The 19493-nt window shown below is 49.5% G+C and overlaps 9 protein-coding genes across 9 annotated transcripts; 4 read left to right on the top strand and 5 right to left on the bottom strand.

Moving 5' to 3' along the window:
- Positions 1 to 2326: 2326 nt before the first annotated feature.
- ASPSYDRAFT_154889 (uncharacterized protein) lies at positions 2327 to 4594 on the top strand (the record flags this gene model as incomplete). Its single annotated transcript, XM_040842404.1, has 2 exons — positions 2327 to 3427; positions 3584 to 4594. 2 exons carry the CDS (start codon positions 2327 to 2329, stop codon positions 4592 to 4594), a joined length of 2112 nt encoding a protein of 703 aa, XP_040701029.1.
- A 621-nt stretch (positions 4595 to 5215) lies between these two features.
- Positions 5216 to 6500, top strand: ASPSYDRAFT_155800 (NAD(P)-dependent alcohol dehydrogenase; the record flags this gene model as incomplete). Its single annotated transcript, XM_040842496.1, has 5 exons — positions 5216 to 5426; positions 5481 to 5905; positions 5957 to 6259; positions 6304 to 6354; positions 6405 to 6500. The coding sequence occupies 5 exons, from the start codon at positions 5216 to 5218 to the stop codon at positions 6498 to 6500; spliced, it is 1086 nt and encodes a 361-aa protein (XP_040701028.1).
- Positions 6455 to 7710, bottom strand: ASPSYDRAFT_1124618 (uncharacterized protein). Its single transcript, XM_040839952.1, has one exon. It carries the CDS (start codon positions 7660 to 7662, stop codon positions 6865 to 6867), a length of 798 nt encoding a protein of 265 aa, XP_040701027.1. The 5' UTR covers positions 7663 to 7710; the 3' UTR covers positions 6455 to 6864.
- A 327-nt stretch (positions 7711 to 8037) lies between these two features.
- Positions 8038 to 9120, bottom strand: ASPSYDRAFT_33346 (amidohydrolase family protein; the record flags this gene model as incomplete). Its single annotated transcript, XM_040845073.1, has 1 exon — positions 8038 to 9120. One exon carries the CDS (start codon positions 9118 to 9120, stop codon positions 8038 to 8040), a length of 1083 nt encoding a protein of 360 aa, XP_040701026.1.
- A 1185-nt stretch (positions 9121 to 10305) lies between these two features.
- On the top strand, positions 10306 to 10826 carry ASPSYDRAFT_1181381 (uncharacterized protein; the record flags this gene model as incomplete). Its single annotated transcript, XM_040840371.1, has 2 exons — positions 10306 to 10597; positions 10698 to 10826. Exons 1-2 carry the CDS (start codon positions 10313 to 10315, stop codon positions 10824 to 10826), a joined length of 414 nt encoding a protein of 137 aa, XP_040701025.1. The 5' UTR covers positions 10306 to 10312.
- Positions 10827 to 11043: 217 nt separating this feature from the next.
- Positions 11044 to 12276, bottom strand: ASPSYDRAFT_47511 (uncharacterized protein). The gene has a single exon (XM_040847442.1). It carries the CDS (start codon positions 12156 to 12158, stop codon positions 11385 to 11387), a length of 774 nt encoding a protein of 257 aa, XP_040701024.1. The 5' UTR covers positions 12159 to 12276; the 3' UTR covers positions 11044 to 11384.
- A 1121-nt stretch (positions 12277 to 13397) lies between these two features.
- ASPSYDRAFT_33343 (uncharacterized protein) lies at positions 13398 to 14876 on the bottom strand (the record flags this gene model as incomplete). The annotated part of the gene is made up of 2 exons (XM_040845072.1): positions 13398 to 14161; positions 14225 to 14876. The coding sequence occupies 2 exons, from the start codon at positions 14874 to 14876 to the stop codon at positions 13398 to 13400; spliced, it is 1416 nt and encodes a 471-aa protein (XP_040701023.1).
- A 718-nt stretch (positions 14877 to 15594) lies between these two features.
- On the top strand, positions 15595 to 16938 carry ASPSYDRAFT_80173 (uncharacterized protein). The gene is made up of 5 exons (XM_040851029.1): positions 15595 to 15964; positions 16018 to 16096; positions 16154 to 16347; positions 16394 to 16451; positions 16510 to 16938. Exons 1-5 carry the CDS (start codon positions 15698 to 15700, stop codon positions 16788 to 16790), a joined length of 879 nt encoding a protein of 292 aa, XP_040701022.1. The 5' UTR covers positions 15595 to 15697; the 3' UTR covers positions 16791 to 16938.
- ASPSYDRAFT_134160 (Zn(II)2Cys6 transcription factor) lies at positions 16920 to 19373 on the bottom strand. Its single transcript, XM_040840664.1, has 2 exons — positions 19223 to 19373; positions 16920 to 19169 (listed from the first exon to the last, which is right to left on the bottom strand). The coding sequence occupies exons 1-2, from the start codon at positions 19349 to 19351 to the stop codon at positions 17301 to 17303; spliced, it is 1998 nt and encodes a 665-aa protein (XP_040701021.1). The 5' UTR covers positions 19352 to 19373; the 3' UTR covers positions 16920 to 17300.
- Between the last annotated feature and the right edge of the window lie 120 nt (positions 19374 to 19493).

The following is a 19493-nucleotide window of genomic DNA, read 5'->3' as shown; positions in this document are numbered from 1 at the left end:
AGAGGGGGTCGAAAATACGCAGTACGGATACGAGGGAGGGAATTTGCTATGACGCTGCCCATCTTGCCCATAACTTGGATGTTTGGGGATTGCGTCTGGTAAGTTACTGTAGGTTGGTTTGCATGTTCATAGTAACTAGCATTGTTGGCAGTGACTAGGAGCACATATTGCTGTGATTAGTGATTACTTCCAATGCAGGTACGAGAGAGAGCTGGTTCAAGAGATATGAGTTTGAGAAATATCATAAAATTTCATAGGTATATTTCACAGGCTATGGCTGTTTATACGAGGCCCGCCACGAAAAGAGGTAGTGACGTGGACGAGGATGCTATACCCCGCCATGATTAGCCTCCAACATGATGCCGAGGAAGTCGGCTCGCTGGAGACAGTCATGAGTCTAGATGTCGTACTCCCAAGCCATCTTGATGCAGGGTCCAAGCTTACCTGACGGGGGTGCTAATTCTGCAGCAGGAGGTACCAAATGGCAGGTGTCGCAACGGATATGTCAGTTGAGAATGTATGAACATACTCCAAAGTAAAACCGATGTACTAATGTGTTTAGGGACTGAATATTGCCATGTCCATATCTACTTTAACGGGGATAATATACGGCATTGGCAAGAAGAATAAAGAGGGATCTTCTACATACATCCCCAAAGCATTATCGGAATCATACCGGTGGAAAAGTAAACACACCCACTAGCTATGATACAGTGTTTCTGACTGCGAGATATATATATATTAACATGCATGGAAGGGAAGATCTCGATTGTCATAACGATACTGCGGGTCACGGTTGTGAGATCGCAGAGGATCATTTGTTTCTAGCCATCATAGTCACCCTTACCATTAGGCTTATGACATGATTTATCAAACCCATGTATGCCTCCCGTTTCCCATTTCTCCAATCCAGAGGGGATGGCAGCTGTTGAGTCTTCCTCGCTACTTCCACTGCATCTGTATACAGCGTCTTTGCTCTGCATGTGATTTTGCCTCTGGCATTCTGCCAAGGGCGATCGTCTGGAACTTGTGGGAGTCTGCAGACCAGGATTACTGGAGCGGCTCTCTTGGGTCCGGGCTGCTTGTTACTCTACTCCGGAGTACATAGTTACTATTATTGTCGAGACCGGCATTGGCATAATAACCGCAGCTAGCAAGCTTAACACTGCGACCGTTATTCCGCTCATTCCGCGATGGGACCCTCAAAAATTCGCAAAATAGCGCGATCAAGGCCCATACAGTATTAGGCATACGCCGCAAAGGTTGGTCTGGCTATTGTCGGTCCTCATATCGACTGGAAAAGCCCCGACGCCACTGCAAGATCTGCCATCTGCCGAGCTACAAGAAAATGGTTGCATATCGGATGGATGCGACTGGACTTCTGCGAATGATGTGGATATTGGCGGTTTCAGATTGTCTGACTCCCAACGGTGTCTCGCGTCTGTACGTCATCCGTGTCGACGTCGCTCGTGATCAGGATGCAAATATAACGAGGGAACGAGTGCAACCCCTTTTCGCTGACATCACAGTCAATTAAACGAGCCAGTCATAACTCTTTTCAACTGCCGGAGCGACGGTACTTCCTTGGTGAACTCCGCCACAATATGGACGACTCGCGCCGTGGGTGGTGAGATTAATGTCAATCCACGTTGTTTTGGGCAGGGATCGGAGGGACTAAGCGAACTATTTAAGACCGAGTCTGCGATCAGCACCAACACAGCACAATTTGGGTAAACGTCGCGGCCGAATCTTGTGCGGGCTCTCACCTGAACAAGCACCAATTGCAGCCCCACCTGGTCGGACCGCGGTGTTTGTGATTGGTTCCTGATTGAAGCACGACTCTCGCAATGTCGCTAAACCCACGGCAGCCAATGGCGTCCTTGATCCCGGATCCATATAGTTGGTGTTTACAGCGGCCGCGTTGATCGCCTCTGCCCTGGCCTGACCCAGCTTCCGGCGGCCAACACGGGGCCCCTTTTGCCATCTTGCGGGGTTCTCCAGTTGGCGCACTTGGCTCTCGACTCAGAGGCCTTATTCGCGGGCTGCGCGAGAATATCTGGGGGTTCGAGCTACAAGATTTTTCACAAGCTAGAGCTAGATGGAGATACTGCCCCGGGCGAATTGAACCGAGGAGATTTGATTCTGGGGGCGGCGCGACCAAGATAAAGACCCATTGCACCCACCGTGGTCTCCTTCTGTCTTCTTCGACCGTGTTCGTGTTGTTTTCCTTGTGCACCGTTCTCAACCCCTGAGCCTCAGCCGGATCCAGGCAGAGCGCCGACAACCCAACCTTCGAGCCAGACAACCCCATTAAGCCACCACAAACATGCGTTTCTTCCTCAGCGGAGCTGCTCTCCTCGCGGTGACGACCGTCGTGGGCGCCTCGCCGACATCCCCTGCGGCGTCCAGCGCGACAACCGACGTGGAGCCCAAGGAGGCAACCCAGACCTCAGCGGACTTTTTTCCCAACATCTTCGAGGCCAGCACTGCCGAGACCACCGCTACAAGCCAGCAGTCTGAAACGGAGAAAGAAGACGAGCCCACTCAGGCTCCTGCCACCACGGGCACAGAGGTAGCGAACGAGAACACTGCCAACCAGAACGCTGCGGAAAGCACTGCGGAAAGCACGGCGGAAAACACCGCAACCGAGACCAAGCAGCCCAATATCATCGACAGCATCGCCGATGGCTTCACCTCCGAGTCAACGGATACTACGCCCCCGGCACAGACCAGCCAGGCTGAGGCTGATCAAAGCACAACGCCCAAGCCCCAGCCCACCCAGTCCAGCACGGCCTCCGAATCTGAGTCAACCAAGTCCGACGACTCTAGCAGTGGAGGGTTAGGATTAGACGGCCTGGGCCCCCTCGGGGATCTGCTCGATGGCGTTGGTGGGCTTCTGAACCCCAAGCTGCTGAGCCAGATCACGGACACTTTCGAGTATCTGTCCACTGGTCTTGCGCCCCCTGTCGACACGAACCTGCGTGTTCTGCTCTCCAACGAGAACACCAAGACTCTTAACAATGTCATCAGCAACGCCGGCAAACTGCTCAACGAGAAGAACACTCAGACTCTGTCCAACATCCTGGGCAAGGCTGATGGTCTATTGAGCGACAAGAACCTGAACAACCTGGAGAAACTGCTCAACAACATCGACAAGGTCAACAACGTTGTTGAGAACGCCGACAGCCTGCTGACGCCGTCCTTCGTCAAGAAGACTGATGGTCTGATCGACTCTGCTTCTGGCCTGTTGACTCCTAAGACGACCAACTCCATCGAGACTCTCCTCGAGGCCGTCAACGGAATCCTGCCCGAGCTCAAGAGCTTCCTGACCAAGGAGACCTTCTCTCAACTCGGCAACCTTCTGAACCAGGCCTCCAGCCTGCTCACCGACAAGACTGTTGATAGTCTGAAGACCCTCCTGACGGCCGTCAGTGACTTGATGCCATCGCTCAAGGGTCTGTTGACCAAGGCCACCATCGATGAACTCAAGGGTCTGCTTTCTTCTGCCAGCAGTCTGCTCACCAAGAAGAACGTCAACTCCATTGAGACCCTCCTGGAATCCGTGAACGGCATCATGCCCGAGCTCAAGGGTCTGCTCACCCCCGAGACCTTCAAGGAACTCCAGAACCTCCTCACCCAGGCCTCCAGCTTGCTCACCAAGAAGAATGTCAACTCCATTGAGACTCTCCTGGACTCCGTCAACGGCATCATGCCCGAGCTCAAGGGTCTGCTCACCCCCGAGACCTTCAAGGAGCTCCAGAACCTCCTTACCCAGGCCTCCAGCTTGCTCACTGAGAAGACCGTCTCGGCTCTCAAGACCCTCCTCACGGCCCTTCCACCGCTCATGCCCGAGCTCAAGAGTTTGCTCAAGCCCGAGACCATCAAGGAGCTCGGCGGTCTGCTCACCGAAGCCAGTGCACTCCTCACGCACGACTTCGTCAACGAGACACAGAGCCTCGTCGGGTCCGCCAGCGACCTGCTCACCCCGTCCCTGGTCAAGTCTCTCAAGGGCATTCTCGGCCAGGTCGAGCCGCTCCTCCCCGAGCTCGAGAAGCTGCTCAAGCCATCCGTCATCACCTCCCTTGGCGATATCCTCACGAACGCCCACGATCTTCTGGACCACAAGTTCGTGAACGAGACCCGCAGCCTCATCGACGGCGCCACCGACCTGCTGAGCCCCTACATCCTCGGCGGCCTCGAGGATCTCCTCAGCGGCCTCGTCCCCGTCGTCCCCACCATCAAGAAGGACTTCCTCAACGAAACCACCCTAGAAGGCCTATACTCTGTGCTCGGCAACGCCACCAACCTACTGGACACCAAGTTCGTCGACGAGACCAGGGACCTGATCGATTCCGCAGACGACCTGCTCACCCCCGAGCTCGCGAAGAGCTTGAAGGGTCTGCTTGGAGACCTCGACGAGTCGATGCCCCAGATTAAGGAGCTGCTCGAGCCGTCTTCCATCAAGGAGATCCAGGGTCTGCTGTCGAATGCCGCTGGCCTTCTGACGAAGCCGTTCGTGCAGAACACCACTGAGATTATCTCGACTGCCGCGGAGCTTCTGCCTGCGCTGACGGGTATCCTTGGGAATCTCTAATAAAAATGGAGACCCAAGTTTAGTGGTTTAATTGTTCTGTTGCGAATCCGGTTTTATGAGTACGGTATTTACGAGTATCCTATGTACTGAATAATGTTTGTTTTTTTCCTTGTCTGGTGAATGTGTATGCACTTTGCCTCTAATGTCATGCCTTATGGTATACTACTGAGTGGTAGTCATGATAATTGAATGATCAATGAGACTTGTTCTACAATACCGAATTGAATACTGAATCGAATGCATGTGTTGAATACACGGCTAAAGAACTTGTCGTATTATCAACCATTCCTGAGACTAATGCAGGCATATTTTGATTAGAACCCTGCTTGTCTACCGGCCATCCACACGGTTATATTGTAGTATTCCTATAAGTAACAGTAGGAACACGACCTGCTTCATTACTCGGACTCTCCCACAACTGTACCTCCCGTTGAGCACCCGAGAAAGGCCGGCCGAGGTGGATATGGCTGTATCGGTCCAAATATTTCAGCCGATACTTTGCGGGGTAATTCCCCCCAAACCTTATCTATTCTTATTCGCCCGATTTCCCTGTGAGAACCGGGGTATGCATCTTTTCATTGTTTTGCAAGATCTTGAAATAAGAAACTGCACTTAATCACCATGACCAAGTCCAACACCACTCGCGCCCTTGTCGCCCACGAACCCTCAAACGGCCAATTAAACTGGAGCCTAGAAGACGTCCACCTCCGCGAACTCAAAAACGACGAACTACTCGTCCGGATCGTGGCAGTCGGCATATGCCACACAGATATCGTCTTCGGAATGTGGCCGGCCGATCAGATCCCGTACCCAAAGGTGTTAGGGCATGAAGGTCAGCCTCCTAAGCTGCGATAATGAATGTCGCATATCGTATTAACTGAGTCAGGCTCCGGGATAGTACTTCAGGCAGGCACCGACGTGCGCAATGCAAGAACCGGAGATCCCGTCCTATTATCCTTCCAGTGCTGCAGGACATGCAGGAACTGCAAAGCCTCGCACCCGTCCTTCTGCGACAGATTTGGAGAGTTAAACTACGCCGGTGACGGGAGTGCATATACCACGTCGGAGAGTAAGGAACTGCGCGGTGCCTTCTTTGGACAGTCGTCTTTTGCACAACTTGCCATTGTCAAGGAGAGTTCGGTCGTGAATGTTTCTGGGTCTATTCAAAATGAGGAGGAGCTTAAGATCTTTGCGCCGATGGGGTGTGGATTCCAAACTGGTATGGGGACTGTTGATAATGTTGCGGGGGCTGGCGAGAACGATACAGTTGTTGTTCTTGGGTTGGGTGGTGTGGGATTGTTATCCATCATGGTATGTTTTCGTTGTAACAGATTGGAATGCTTATACCAATTTTGAATCTAGGCCGCCAAGCTGAAAGGCTGTAAAGCCATCATAGGAATAGACAGACTGCCCGAAAGGCTAGAATTGGCCAAAGAGCTCGGAGCAACGGGGGTTATCAATACGCTCACCAAAGACGTCAACATCGCAGAGGAACTAACAGAACTGACCAACGGCGAGGGCGCCTCTGTGACGATAGACACGACAGGGAGCCTGGACCTGATCCGCCAGGCGGTACAATGGACAACGAATAGAGGGCAGATAATCCTAGTCGGAGTGCCGGCTCCAGACGCTCAGCTTGACGTCCATCTCATCCAGTTCATGCAGGTGAGTACGGAATCTAATTATCTAGACAGTTCTAACGTTCAAAGACCGGAAAGATTATCCGCGGTAGCATTGAGGGTGATGCAACCCCATCTAAGGTAATAAACATTCTTTCTGATAGATATCATGACAGCTAACGATGTTCCAGTATATTCCGAAAATGATTAATTGGTACCGAGAGGGAAAGCTTCCTATTGAGAAACTGATCAAGTTGTACCCAGTATGTCCACCTTCCTCGCGCTAGTTTACTTGGATAAAACTGATCTGCTGTTTTCGCAGATGGATAAATTCCAAGAGGCACTCGCGGATATGAAGACTGGTGCTACTGTAAAGCCAGTGCTTGTTTGGTAGCTTCATTTATCTTGGGATTAATAAAGAGCTTTTGAACCACACTGGCATTATACTTGGAAACCTTGTATGTCCTACAAAAAGGTAAATGTTCTGCCGCGGTTGAAACCACCGATAGTACATGGACGTATCCAACCAATGAGTCCATTATTTCGGACAAGGAAACAACCCAAAAAAAAAAAAAAAAAAAAAAAAAAAAAAAAAAAAAAAAAAAAAAAAACCCTGAAATGGCAAGGCTATATACTACATAGTAACTCCCATCACCATGCGATGGCAAGGAAGTCCGAGCCATCCTCCAGCTCCGCTAACTGCTCCTTCAAAGCCTCATTTACTCGGGATAACTCCTCAACGTAATCACACACCGTCCTGAGGGTTTGGCTCTTCGAGAAGCTCTCCCCCCTCAGCCCAGGCACTAGAAGCCTCACCTCGTCAAACATATTATTCACCAGACTTCTTCGCTTCTGCTCCGACCGAATATGTGCAGCTTGCCTTTGAAGCGACGCTGCAAGTGGTCTTTTCGGCTTTCGTGCATCGTGAAGCCTAACCGACCTGGCTCTCCGGCTGGTTTTTGACCTACGTGGTTGAGGCTGTTGCTGTTGCTGTTGCTTCTGCTGCTGTTGGGGCTGTTTTGGTTCTTGCTGGTATAGGCCCATATCCTTCAAATGAAGGATAAGCCACCTGAGATTTTCGAACAGCCTCGCCAGGACCGCTTCTTCACTGGACTCGTACTCGGGTACGGTGTAGTTGGCGTTAGGTTGGAAGCACATGTCAGAGCCCCAATTGAGCCTGTTGGAGTTTGAAGAAGATGCACTGAATTCTCGCGGGGATGCGGTTTTGTTGTTGTTAAATTTCGTGGATGGCGGCGTGGGGGCATGTTCCCAGAGTCTCTCGGCGGGCAGGGCACGGCCCTCAAAATCTGCTTGAATGAGTTTTGGAAAGATATTCATGATGGCAAGCGCATAGTTCGCGCAGGCAGGTGTAGGTACATACGTCTCCGGGTTATGTAGCGACTTGGGAATGGGGGACCGGACCCGCGCCCTTCTGGAAGGCGCCGGCATGGTTCCGGGATGCGATACCCCACCCTAAATTAGGGTTCAGCAACCAGCCAAACATGCACTCCTTCCCTTACAGAATCAATGAAGTAGCACAGGGTCGGGGCTCTTATAGCTGTTTGTGCCACGCCATGATCAGCATGGGGGCTGGCTGGAACTGTTGACAATTCCGTACTTGCATGGTATACTACAATATGGAATGCCGAAATGGTATACTCTAAAGAATTAATTGAATCAGGTAAACCTTAGCGTGCCAGTGAGGCAATCAATAGAAATAAAATATTATAGACAGTTGGAAGAAGACAAAAGTGCCATATTGCTTTCCGCCAATGCTTGCGAATCAGCTGTAGATGGAGATTTGATACGGTAGGATGAGTGAACCTAATCACTCGAGCCTGCCGATAGTCTGTGCTTCCGGAGTAGATCTTTAGCATTTTTCGAGAGGACGTCGGGGCCCAGTTCCGGATGGTCGTCTGCAAAAGAGATGTAGCTGGCCTTGGCAGCTTTAATCCCCACAGCCGGAGCGTAGGGATAATCAGACCCGTACAGCACATGCGATGGATCCGTATTTTCCAAAAGCCCGGTAAGTTGGGTCTTGGTGGTACTGAGGGCAATGTCGTAGTAGAAGCGGCGAAATTCAGCCTTGGCCTGGGCTGCGGTCACATTCGCCACACTCGAGATTTCCGGTACCACAAGACTCTCGGATGCGCGAGCAGATAGGTAGGGGAGAGTACCGCCTGCATGAGATAGAATAAGGTCTATGTCCGGCGTGCGTGTGCGAACCCCGCGAAGAACTAGGTCAACAGCTGCACGAGTGGTCTGCTGGGGGTAGTCAACAACAGGCTGTGGCAAGAACCCAGCCAGAAATAAGGGATTCACATCCATGACTCCCGGATGCATGAAGACTAATGCCTCGTATGTGTTAAGCCTCTCCCAGATAGGATCAAAGGTCGGATCACCGGGCAACATGTCCCCGTATCCAGTGNACATCCCAACACCAACAGCGGCCTTTTGCGTCTTGAAGATATAGTCCATTTCCGCTAGAGTTCCGTTGACATCTCGCCAGTCAGGAAGGGCCCCGAAGAATTCTATACGAGTGGGAGCTTCCTGTGTAAGGTTCCCCAGGAAGTCATTGATGTTGCGACAGAGGGTGCGTGCCTTTTTCCCAGTTCCAGCGACAGGAGCCCCAGGGGCTGACAGCGATAGGACGGCCTTCTCCGACCCGACACTCTCCATGCTGTGCAACGTGCCTTCCAGAGACCACTCGGGGGTTGGGTATCCGGAGGGATCACCACCAGCTTCGGCCACTGCGGCAACGTAGAACGGAGGAAGCACATGGATGTGTGTATCTGCCAAGTGCCACGCGTCGCGGAGCTCGTGGCGGTGCTTGGTACCATGAGCATGGCAATTTTCTGGCAGGCCACTCAGAAGGGATGCAAAAAGAAGGCTGTTCGATATACGCATATTTCAGGTAAAGACAGTAAACGGTCGACTATAGAGACCGAAGCAACCGATAGCAACAATGAAAAGAAGGAAAGAATGAGTACCGAGATCGCGCAGGTTACGGCCACTATACAATTGGATTCCGAGCTAAGGGCGAGATACAACCATATTTAATATTTTGGTAGCTCATGATAGGGGTCCCAACGGCATTCGCATTCAACCGGTTGCGGAGGCCACCCGCGGGGGATTGAGATCACCACATGGCCTTCCAGGGTCCGACTCCAACCAGAATTCACATAGCTTCAAAGGATGGGAGGGAAATTGGACACTGAACTGATTTTCTCCTCGGTGCCGCCCCGGCAAGGGCAAGGCTGAGGACTGGACAGCAGGGAAGTATCCCGGTCGTGGATCTAAATCAAGCTTTGGCTCTGTATGGGTAGCCAGTTCTGCCCCATCGCTGGGCTGCAGAAACATTGACAAATAGTGTAGAGTAACGCCTCGCTAATATAAAGGCAACAGCCAGCGAGGAACAAGCCCGGAAGACCTGACCTGCCGATGGCTAAAACCTGCACGGAGCCGGATTGCAACCGGTCCATAAAGAGACCACCGGAAAGGAACCGAGTACATGAACGGTCAATGTGAACTTATCAGTTGCTGGCCAGCGGATACCAACCGGATTGGCTTTTGGCCTCCCGCCATCTGTACAGCATATTGAAAATGTCTGTCCGTTGCATTTCCAGATATCTGTCATCCGAGACTTGATGCCAGGACACTCGTTTTAACGAAAAGAGTCTTCTGCTTTCGGCACTGTTGGAACGCTCCTGAGGCACGTCCTTGCCTGTTCGGACGGTCCAATTTCCCTGGCTGAGCCTGTACCATTGACGCATAAACCGTTGGATTTAGTGCTTCAAGAAGAATGTTGCAATGCCCAGGATCAGCCATCCCTTCGCCAATTCCGGGGTATGTTCTGTTGCCACCGGAACATCCCCGACATACAACACGGTTCCAACCGGGAGCTTGTGTCACTGAGGCTGTCGCCGCTGGGTTTGGATAGTTTGTTGCCCATACCGGACAGCTCCCGAGTACGAGATGGGATGAGACTGCGCGGGCGGGTCGATTCCGGTGGTGGAACGGCGAAGTCTGATATCAGGGATATTGCCCCTCCTAAGTGAGTGAAGCACGAGTTCAGCCTTCGCCAGAACACGCCACTAACATGTCAGAGTCAATCCCTCAACCTCCTATACTCCCCTTGCTCGGCAACATCCACAATGTAGACTTTCGCAGTCCTAACCAGTCGTTCGAGCACCTTGTCACCCGCGACGGTGAGATTTCCAAGCTCCAGGTCCTAGGCACGGAAACAATTTTCGTTGCCAGCCAAAAGCTCTGCCACGAGCTATGCAATGACAACGCTTCCAGAACGCCCTTCCTCCCTCACTCGTCGAACTGCGGTATGTCGTTGGATCAGCGCTATGTAATATGCTTACATTCCTTGTTGCAGGTAAGGCGCAGCGGTGCGGGTTCGGCCCTTGGTTCATTCTTCGTTAACCCTTTGCAGGACACGAAACCACATCTGGCTTGCTCTCGTTTACTGTGCTTAGTCTCGAGGGCCGCCCATTGCCGCTCATTTAGGCCAGATATCCGATGCTGGAAGCGTCGAAATCTCTGCCTTTTATCTAGATCCCGGATTCCTGTTTCCAGGGATGCAAAGAGCCGACCCAAAAGGCTAGTCATTTCAAGTATAAACGGTGTTCAACGAATGTGGTGTTTGTGAGCCACTTTGACCTGGTTGACGTTGTCTGCAAACGTGAAGATTATTTAAAGGCTCAGGAGATCGGTTGCTAATCCTGTTTATATCCAAAGGGACTTCCTGGAACCCAAGAATCAGTTATTAGCCCCTACTACTCTATCGACTCGAATTAAAATTACACTTAATTATTTTCTATTGCCCTGTTGACATCTTTTACCTAGCCTTGGGTGTTTCATTGACCCGATCTGGCTTAGTGGTTCATCTTCTCCCTTACATTATATGTGTTATGGGTCAAGAGAAAGGTCCAGGATCAAACTGTACCATTCGACAAAGGTATCAAGACTGAGAGAGAAAAGAATCAAAGGAAGACAAATCAGAGAGAGAGGGTTCAAGTACACAACATCCTCAAAGCAAGCAAAAGATACCCGTGAATGCCAACATCTTGAGGCTATGTTCTCATGTCTTCCAATCTCCTTTGTTCTCGCTAGAACATCTCATTCACCTCAATGTGCATGATCAATTAGCGGACGAGATTAGTTTAGTTCGCACGAACTCCAGGCTCGCTAGTCTGGAAATCAGGATCCTCCTCAATGCTAACACCGGCATCCTTCAGTAAATTAGGGAACCATCTCAGCATTCGGTCGCGAAAGACCTCGTACCCGGCTCCCTTCCGTAGAACCTTCATGTTCTCTGCATCGAAATTCACGCCACCACGCCTGTACACCTGCCATTTCTGTAAACCGTAATCCACCACTAAATCCACCGCGTCAATCACTCTTGACTCAATATCTTCAACACGGAATCGTTGTCCCTGGCCGGTCAGATTGGCCGAAGTCCCGAACATTAACATGCCCTCGGGGTCATCATCGCAAAGGCGACCGAGTTCCCGTAGAAATGGACCCTCGGGAACTGCGATACTAACCGTATCACCATCAGTAACCTGGGATAGCGTAGCGGGATCAAGTGTTGCCAAACGTGGGTGAAGGTTTTTAGTATCATACTTAGCAATGACCCCAACAATCATTGCCATATCTTCTATCAGGACCCGTGTCATCTCAAACTTGGCCTCGGGGAGTACATGAATTTCGCGGTGTTGTTTGTATGTCCCGATAATACCTATGTTATGGCCTTCCCGACGGTCTTTTGCTGAGAAAATCCGCTGGATTCCAGCCTGTGTGCTTGTCAAGAGTGCGTAGCCAACATCGGTTGGGATGATGGCAACACCACCACGTTTAAGGGTGTTATAGGTCTCTTTAGCATCACGAGGGACGTTGGGAGCGGTACCCAGCTTGGGTATGTAACTGGGAGCCATTGAAAATTGAAGAACATTTACAATTTTATGCCGGTCAAAGTAGAAATATATATAGCCAAGCTGTGATTATGCTCAATCCATAAGGCATCAGTACAAATAAAGGAGAAGAAGACAAAGAGGAGAAGAAATGATGAGTAGGAACCAAAACAGAAAGATTATAATACATTATCATAATCCACAGACGAGCTTCACCATTGTCATCATGACACATGCGCCTCGGAAGTTGAATCTGGACTCCTGCGGAATGGTGCGTCAGATCGGAAGTCAGATTCGGAATTCCGGTCATGGCCAAGCAGAACCAATACCGTCGGTGATCATCTGACGCCCGGTCCTACCTGACGCCTGATTTTTCCTCCCACCACAACACCAAAAAAAAAGCTTTTTAACTATAATATAAATAATTTATATAGAAATAAGTAGTATATTAAATATAAGAGTATTATAAAAAAAAAAGAGCTGAACCAGAATATTAAAGAGAATTATAATATACTAGATCTTAAATTTAAGTTCTGGAAGATTAGCCTTCTTATATTTCTCGTAAATAACATAGATACTCGCCCTGCGTGGGCTTTTACCAGAAACAGCATTACTACTGACACTACCGCCCTACCAGGAATAAATGTTGGAGATAAATGGCTAGCGACCAGCCTTGCAGGGTTTTTGGTGTAGCTGCCTAGCGTCTCGTCGATAAATTCATCTTTATCATCTCAACTGTCTAGTACTGCTTCCTCAGATATACCAGCCGATTAAAGCCCGGCCGACTTTCGGCGGTGCCAGTGATTACAGAGGTGACCATCGGGGTTGATTATGGGTTTTATACCCTTTGACTATGTTCATGTCTGAATAGTTGGACTGGGAATTGTATACCTTAGATTTATATTGTTAAACTAATGGGTAGGCGGGCTACACGGAGTGGAATTCTAACTATTGACTGACTGTCGGGCGAGAGTAATTATAAACTATAACCGACTACGTCTTCCCTCCCCAAGCCCCATAACCACCGACGCCTGCGTCGTATCCAACCGACAAAAACAAGAAGCTTTAATAGGAACATTTACTGTTTTGGTGCCACGAGAACACATCGAATAAGGGAATAGATTTTTTAGTAGAAGAATCGTATATAAGCCGCGACTCTTCCATATTACACGCCGGATTGACTTGACAGCTACCGTTCTGGTGTCAACAACCTTGGGTAGCTTGGAACATTTATGTCTATCGAGATAACCTTGCCCTATCCACTTATCCAAACCTGGCCTGCAAAACACGGAGTTTGCTAAGGTAGGGATCCTTGTCTACATAGGTACCTCTCAACCACCTCGGTTTTCCAACATCCGCCATGTCAAAAGCCCGCCGAGAATGCAGTGTTCTTGTGTTGTCAAACAAAACACACTCGCCGGGGTTCATTTTGCGCTCGTATAAATACTCTGGCCGTTGTAAGAGAGCGTTAAATTTGCAAGCAGCCTGGTGCCATTGGTCGGCTTTTTCATTTAATGCTGAAAGGGGCGACTGCGTCGAGCCTCTCACGTCCATTGCTAGGCTATCGTGGTTTGAGAATGGAGCCAGAAATGGCGGGCCCCAATTGATCTTTTGCAAGCATTTAGCCAGTAGGGTCGTCCTCCATTCATCCCCTTGGCCACTACCAATACAATGGGGTTCCATCGCCTCCATGAAATCCCGGAAGCGAGTATAAACAACACTGCCAATCTGCAGAGGACAGAGGTCAATGACGGGCTTTGTTGTATGGTATACGTTCGAGTCGGGGTGGTTATAATGGTAGTTCACCGGAATAGATGCGAGGGTATCAAATGCATCTATATCCGTGTGAAACAGGTCAACTGCCGCCTTATATGCATCGGCAAACACGCTCGCGCCTCCCGAAGAGGCAGATTGAATGCAATGCAGAAGCTGGACATGCGGTGGCTGGTGAAAATAAAGTAAGTCAGTGTGGAAGCCCAAATCATGCGACGTGTAGGCGGCGTTGATCGCTTCCGGGACAGTGCGCACTTTGAGGACTCCATATTAGCTGAGCTCGAAAGTGATGGATGCCCTGGCATTTTATAACGTACCGTCCCAGGTGTGGCCGTAAAATGTATCCTTCACCGGCCCAATACGCGTTGCAATTTTGGCCAGAGACTCTTCGAGACCAGGCACATTAGTAACGAAAGCAAGTCCATCAGTTCGAAGCTGCCTGACAAGCTCATATAGGACGCTGTCGTCTTCCATATAGTGTTTATAGTCGTAGTCTGGTAGATCCAGGTGCTTTTCGGTCCATAAAACATTGGGTGGAAATGTATCTCTGTGGGAGCCAGGAGTACAACCCGACTGTATCATATCTTGCAGCGCTGTAAGTTTCAGCGTCGTGGCATGCTCCTCTCCATATCCCGACAAATCATTGTTCCAGGTGATTTTCACAGAATCAGATGGCGTGTCGACTTCAACTGCACGGGCTTCAATATCACCAGGTATGTCGGCGGCGGAAAATAGTCTTTGCCTGGTAAACTCGTGTACGCATGCTGGACACGCGCAGGCGTCGCGAAGCAACACGGGCGAAAACTCGACAACGTCTCCATTCACAGGTATGGATACTCTAGGTGAGAGCGGGCTCGTTGCGGATACATGCTCCGTAGAAATATCAGTACGCTGGTCCCGGCGAATATTTATCGACGAGAATGATCGTGAGAAATGAGGATACTTTCCAGCACGTCCTCTTATCCTCATTAAAGGCTTTGACGCTGGGTGTCAGTCTGATGGTATACTAACTGAAGATAGGAAAGGAGCCTAATCACCTTGGGAATTATTCGCTGGGAATCGTGAGCATTTCTGCCATGTGTAGTTGACTGCTGATGCAAGGTGGAAATTGATCGGCCATATGGCCTATATCCGTATCTACGCCCAGCGAGATTTGCAAGGCGGAACAATTGCATATTGCGAGAAATAACTGAGGGAACTTATTGAAGCCAAATTACTACAATGACTGGAACGACGTATTAATAGTTGATGTATGATAGATATCCGCGGATATCCTAAACATAATCCAAACGCTTTTCCGACAGAAAACCGATACATCTAACTTGATTTGTACAATATATACGGATTGCATGTGGATATCTTGGCATTACGGGTGAGGCCACGGCTATGATAAATGGAACGAAATGCAACATAATCTATTCACCTCATCATCTTCATTGAGATAGGTGGGTATGGGTTCCAGTAGAGTTGGGAAGACCCACACGTATTTACTTGCCTAATGGGGTTTTCCTAGGGGCCAACCAATACCACTAGGCTGTCGTGCGCAAAATTATACGATATTATGAGGGGCACATTGCAGCGCGGAAACCATTGGCTGTGAGGCGCTCTGAGATACCCACAAGTGATCGTCAGAAAGGCTTGGGGGTTTGTACCATGGACAGGCGTAAGAGCATTGCTGAAAGCGCCTGTTAAAGGCAGGTGCAATTCTGGGTTGTTTGAGTATAATATGTGCACTTGCCCACCTCGCAAAATTCTGTAGAGTCATTATTGTTTTCATCACGCCTCATAAAATGTCCGCCACAGAGATACAAACATTGAAGTCTCCCGACACTGAGCTGGCTGACGCCCCAAAAACGCGGAAGACGCCTTTGCAGTTAATTTCCCAAGGAGCTAGCCTTCCCGGAATCCCAAGACACCCAACTTTCACTGCTCAGAGGAAATGGATCCTGGAGCAAATGGCGCTTGCATTCCGGGTTTTTGCGCGAAACGGCTATACTGATGGGATGGCTGGTCACATTTCTGTCCGCGATCCAGAGAATCCTCATACATTCTGGACAGTAAGGAAATCAAAAACCGACATTCGCTATTCAGAAAAGCTTACTGGCTTTAGAACCCATTAGCTGTGCATTTTGGAATATTGAAGGCAAGCGATATGATCCTAGTCAACTATGAGGGCGTCCCAATTGGCGGTAATGTGATCCTTCTCGTTTCAATCCGACCACGTACTAAATATGGGATTTTTGAAGGGAACATGAGCCGACCAGCTAATGCTGCCGGCTTCCTCATTCACAGCGCTATGCATAAGGCTAGGCCCGACGTCGATGCCGCTTGTCATACTCATAGTCCCCATGGAATGGCATGGAGTGCTTTCGGACGGCCTCTGGAAATGTTAACGCAAGACGCCGCTTACCTCTATGGTGATGCACAGGCTGTTTACAAGGTACCTTTTGTAATGACGGTTCTAGTTTCCAATCTAACGTCTGTAGGACTTCGGAGGCGTTGTGCTCACAGAAAACGAGGGCAATAAAATTGGCCTTGCGCTAGGTAAGTTACCGAAGTCCAGCTTAAGCACAGCCTCACTGATAATTTCGTTTATTATTAGGAGAGAAAGGGAAAGGCATGATTCTACAAAACCATGGTCTTCTAACAGTAGGTTCCACGGTCTCGGAGGCATGCTTCTTGATGACCCTCATGGAGCGTGCCTGTCAGTGCCAGCTGCTTGCCGAGGCTGCCGAAGCAAATGGCCTGCAAAAGGTGTACATCCCGGACGACAGCGCAAGATATACGTTCGAGAATTCCAGTGACCCTGAAACTCTATACTGGGAAGGCCAGCCAGACTTCCAGCTTGAGGAATATATGAGCAAAGGGGAACATCGGAACTGACAAGGTTCTGGAGGGTCTTACACCCTACATGGAACCTTTAAGATACAGGAAGAAAAGACCATCCGATACTAAGAATAATCTTGAAAGCCTTATACTAAGAGCCTTGCTCCTTATCTTGATGGTCTACGTAGTGTCATCTCCCGATCATCGGTCTCGTGCGGGTGCTATCGATTCTGGGTGTGCACCCAAATGTCATTTTGGTGTATCAACACATGCTAGTTCTGTACCTTCTCTTACCCTTCTCTTATGCGCTCGATTCCTTTCTTTTTTTGTTTTCGCTGTTAATTCTTTGATCTCTGATCGTGTCTTTTAAAGAGCTTAAGAGTTCTTCCTTAAGCCACAGAATGAACACAGGCTAGGTTTGTACTGTGTTTAGAGTTATTACTATTTCCAATAACCCTGACCTCAGCAATGCACAAAGAGCTTGGGACCTCATCAGACATTGGATTAGACTATTGGTAGAAGACATTTAATAAGAAAGTGTATTCTAGGAGAATAATTCGATGAAAATCACCAGAGTGTCACTGCAGACCCATTCTTGGTCATGGTATCTAGCCAATAAACGAGAGTGCAAGGCGGCGACCCTTGAGTATCATATTGTCTCCAAATATTTTCCACGAGTTCAATAGTACTGTCCAGCCTTCTATGAGGAAGTGTCTGTCGGAGGCCACTAAGTCGCGCAAGCACGAATTGTCTTGCTCTAGACACTTCCAAAGCTGTTCGTGGAACGACTGTATCCACACTAGCGACGTCATGGCTTCCTTGATATTCGACGAATGGTTCAACTTTCAGGCCTGTCGCGGCGGAAAGATATAGCATGAGATGAATGGACCTCGAGCCTGACTGGTTAGGAATCCGCTCTAGGATATTGACCAAGTTCAGCGCTATTGAAAGAATATGTTCGTTTCGCGATTGCCCGTTTGCCACAGCCATATGACACATATTCCGAGGGTAAGTACCCGTCGATGAAGGGAACGTGTTATTCGGTGTCGTTTCCAGATCGTGGAATGACAAATGCAGCTGTAACAAGGCAGCCTGGCGATATGCCTCGGCAGTTTGAAGCAAATGGGCGGTTGGTGTATTCTCGTCTTCTGTTTGGACGGGAAATCCTTGGACTTCGTCCATGAGAATGAGGGATTCGAAATCCATATTCAACAGGTCCCTTTGCAGTTCACGTGCCAATGATATATCACAAAGACCTACGGTTGCGCTCTCGGCGTTGAAGCGACTTTGGTTCTGGTAGCAATGATGATGATGATGCGCATTATGACATAAAGCGAGGACCTGACCAAACACATCAATCACCTCATTCGAGACGCCAGACCATGAGTTGGGTCGAGTCCCAGTTCCTAGCGTAGCTTGCCAAAGCCCGTAAAGAGGTGACTCATGGGGAACAATGTCGTTGTTGTAATCGGCAAAGCCCATGGCCTGTTGAATCTTGGCGTAATAGCGCTGTCGCTTCTTTGCCAACTTGCCGGGAACAGAACCACAGCCCCTTGCAGCAAGGAGCATTTCCCAGTAAGTCAAGGCTTGGCTGAAATATGAATGTATTGGCATATCTGAGGCTGACATGTTCAGCGTCCATAATGATAGCAGCTCGCGAGCAGATTCAAGCCATGGGTTCTCGGAAATAGTCGAAGCGGTGGAATGCAACGAGTTTCCTAGTGTGAATATCGCATAAATGAGATCGTATTTGACTTTTGGCGTCTGCGAACTGTATATAATGCAAATATCTTCATTAATAGCTGCAACAGCCAAGGAGGTTAGCGAGGATAGAGACTCGTAAAAGCGTGGCATGGTAACCGCGAGATAGGCTGCCGACATGGCCTGCATTGTATAGGAGACAGCTTTCGAGGAGCCCCAAGAGCTCCAAGCCAGCTGGCGACTATAACTAACTGCAGAGTCAAAGGCTGACCACATGGGGCAAATGTACTCAAACCAATGCTCGATTAACATCGTCGGCAGATGAGTAGGAGTCCGTAGCATTCCCAGGCTTGTTGTCACATCCAAATTAGGTGGATCTAGGTCAGCAAGGATACTATCTGACGTGGCGTTGCCTGTTTCTAAATCGCCAGTACGATTCAGAAATATGCTAGAGTCCGAGAAAAAGGGTAGCATGCATGAATCAGTGTTAACACTCCAGGAGTTGTAATTGGTTTGTACAGTAGACTCAGGCTCATTGTTCACGTAGTCGGCTTGTTGTACTGAGGATGTAACTGCCGGAGAACAATTCAAGTTTCGGTCTAGGATGCCAATAGATGAGGATTTCCCAGCCCGCTCGTGCTTTTCTGACCAGCGCAATACCGGTTGGAACCCCGGGCACTGATAGCCCAGGTTTATGCAGTTGTTGCAAGCCGGGTGATTCTCATCGCATTTAATCTGTTGTTGTTAAAATTTTGATTAAGGGGAGCAGGAGCAGAGATCCGACTAACTCGTCTCTTCTTGCATTGTGAACAGCCGTGTCGGGACTTCGGTGCCTTTCTCCGAGATCGCTTGGTGGCGCGCTCTGAGACGCTCCCTGGTAGAATGGAACAATCATCAAGGTCCCTTGTCATATCCATTCTTGCGCGGGAGGAGTGGCAGCTGAAAGAAGAGCAAGGTGTGAAAGGAAGTTCCCCGCATGATTTTGCAATGTACCCACACGTGCCAACCCACTCGCCCAGGCAGTGGGGGCAGTTATCGTAGCTTTAACGGTGCATATAG

Source organism: Aspergillus sydowii (assembly GCF_001890705.1).
Source record: "Aspergillus sydowii CBS 593.65 unplaced genomic scaffold ASPSYscaffold_8, whole genome shotgun sequence".
NCBI classification, from domain to species: domain Eukaryota; kingdom Fungi; phylum Ascomycota; class Eurotiomycetes; order Eurotiales; family Aspergillaceae; genus Aspergillus; species Aspergillus sydowii.
The sequence above is the reverse complement of the archived record's forward strand: the minus strand, read 5'-3'. Positions and strand labels throughout refer to the sequence as shown.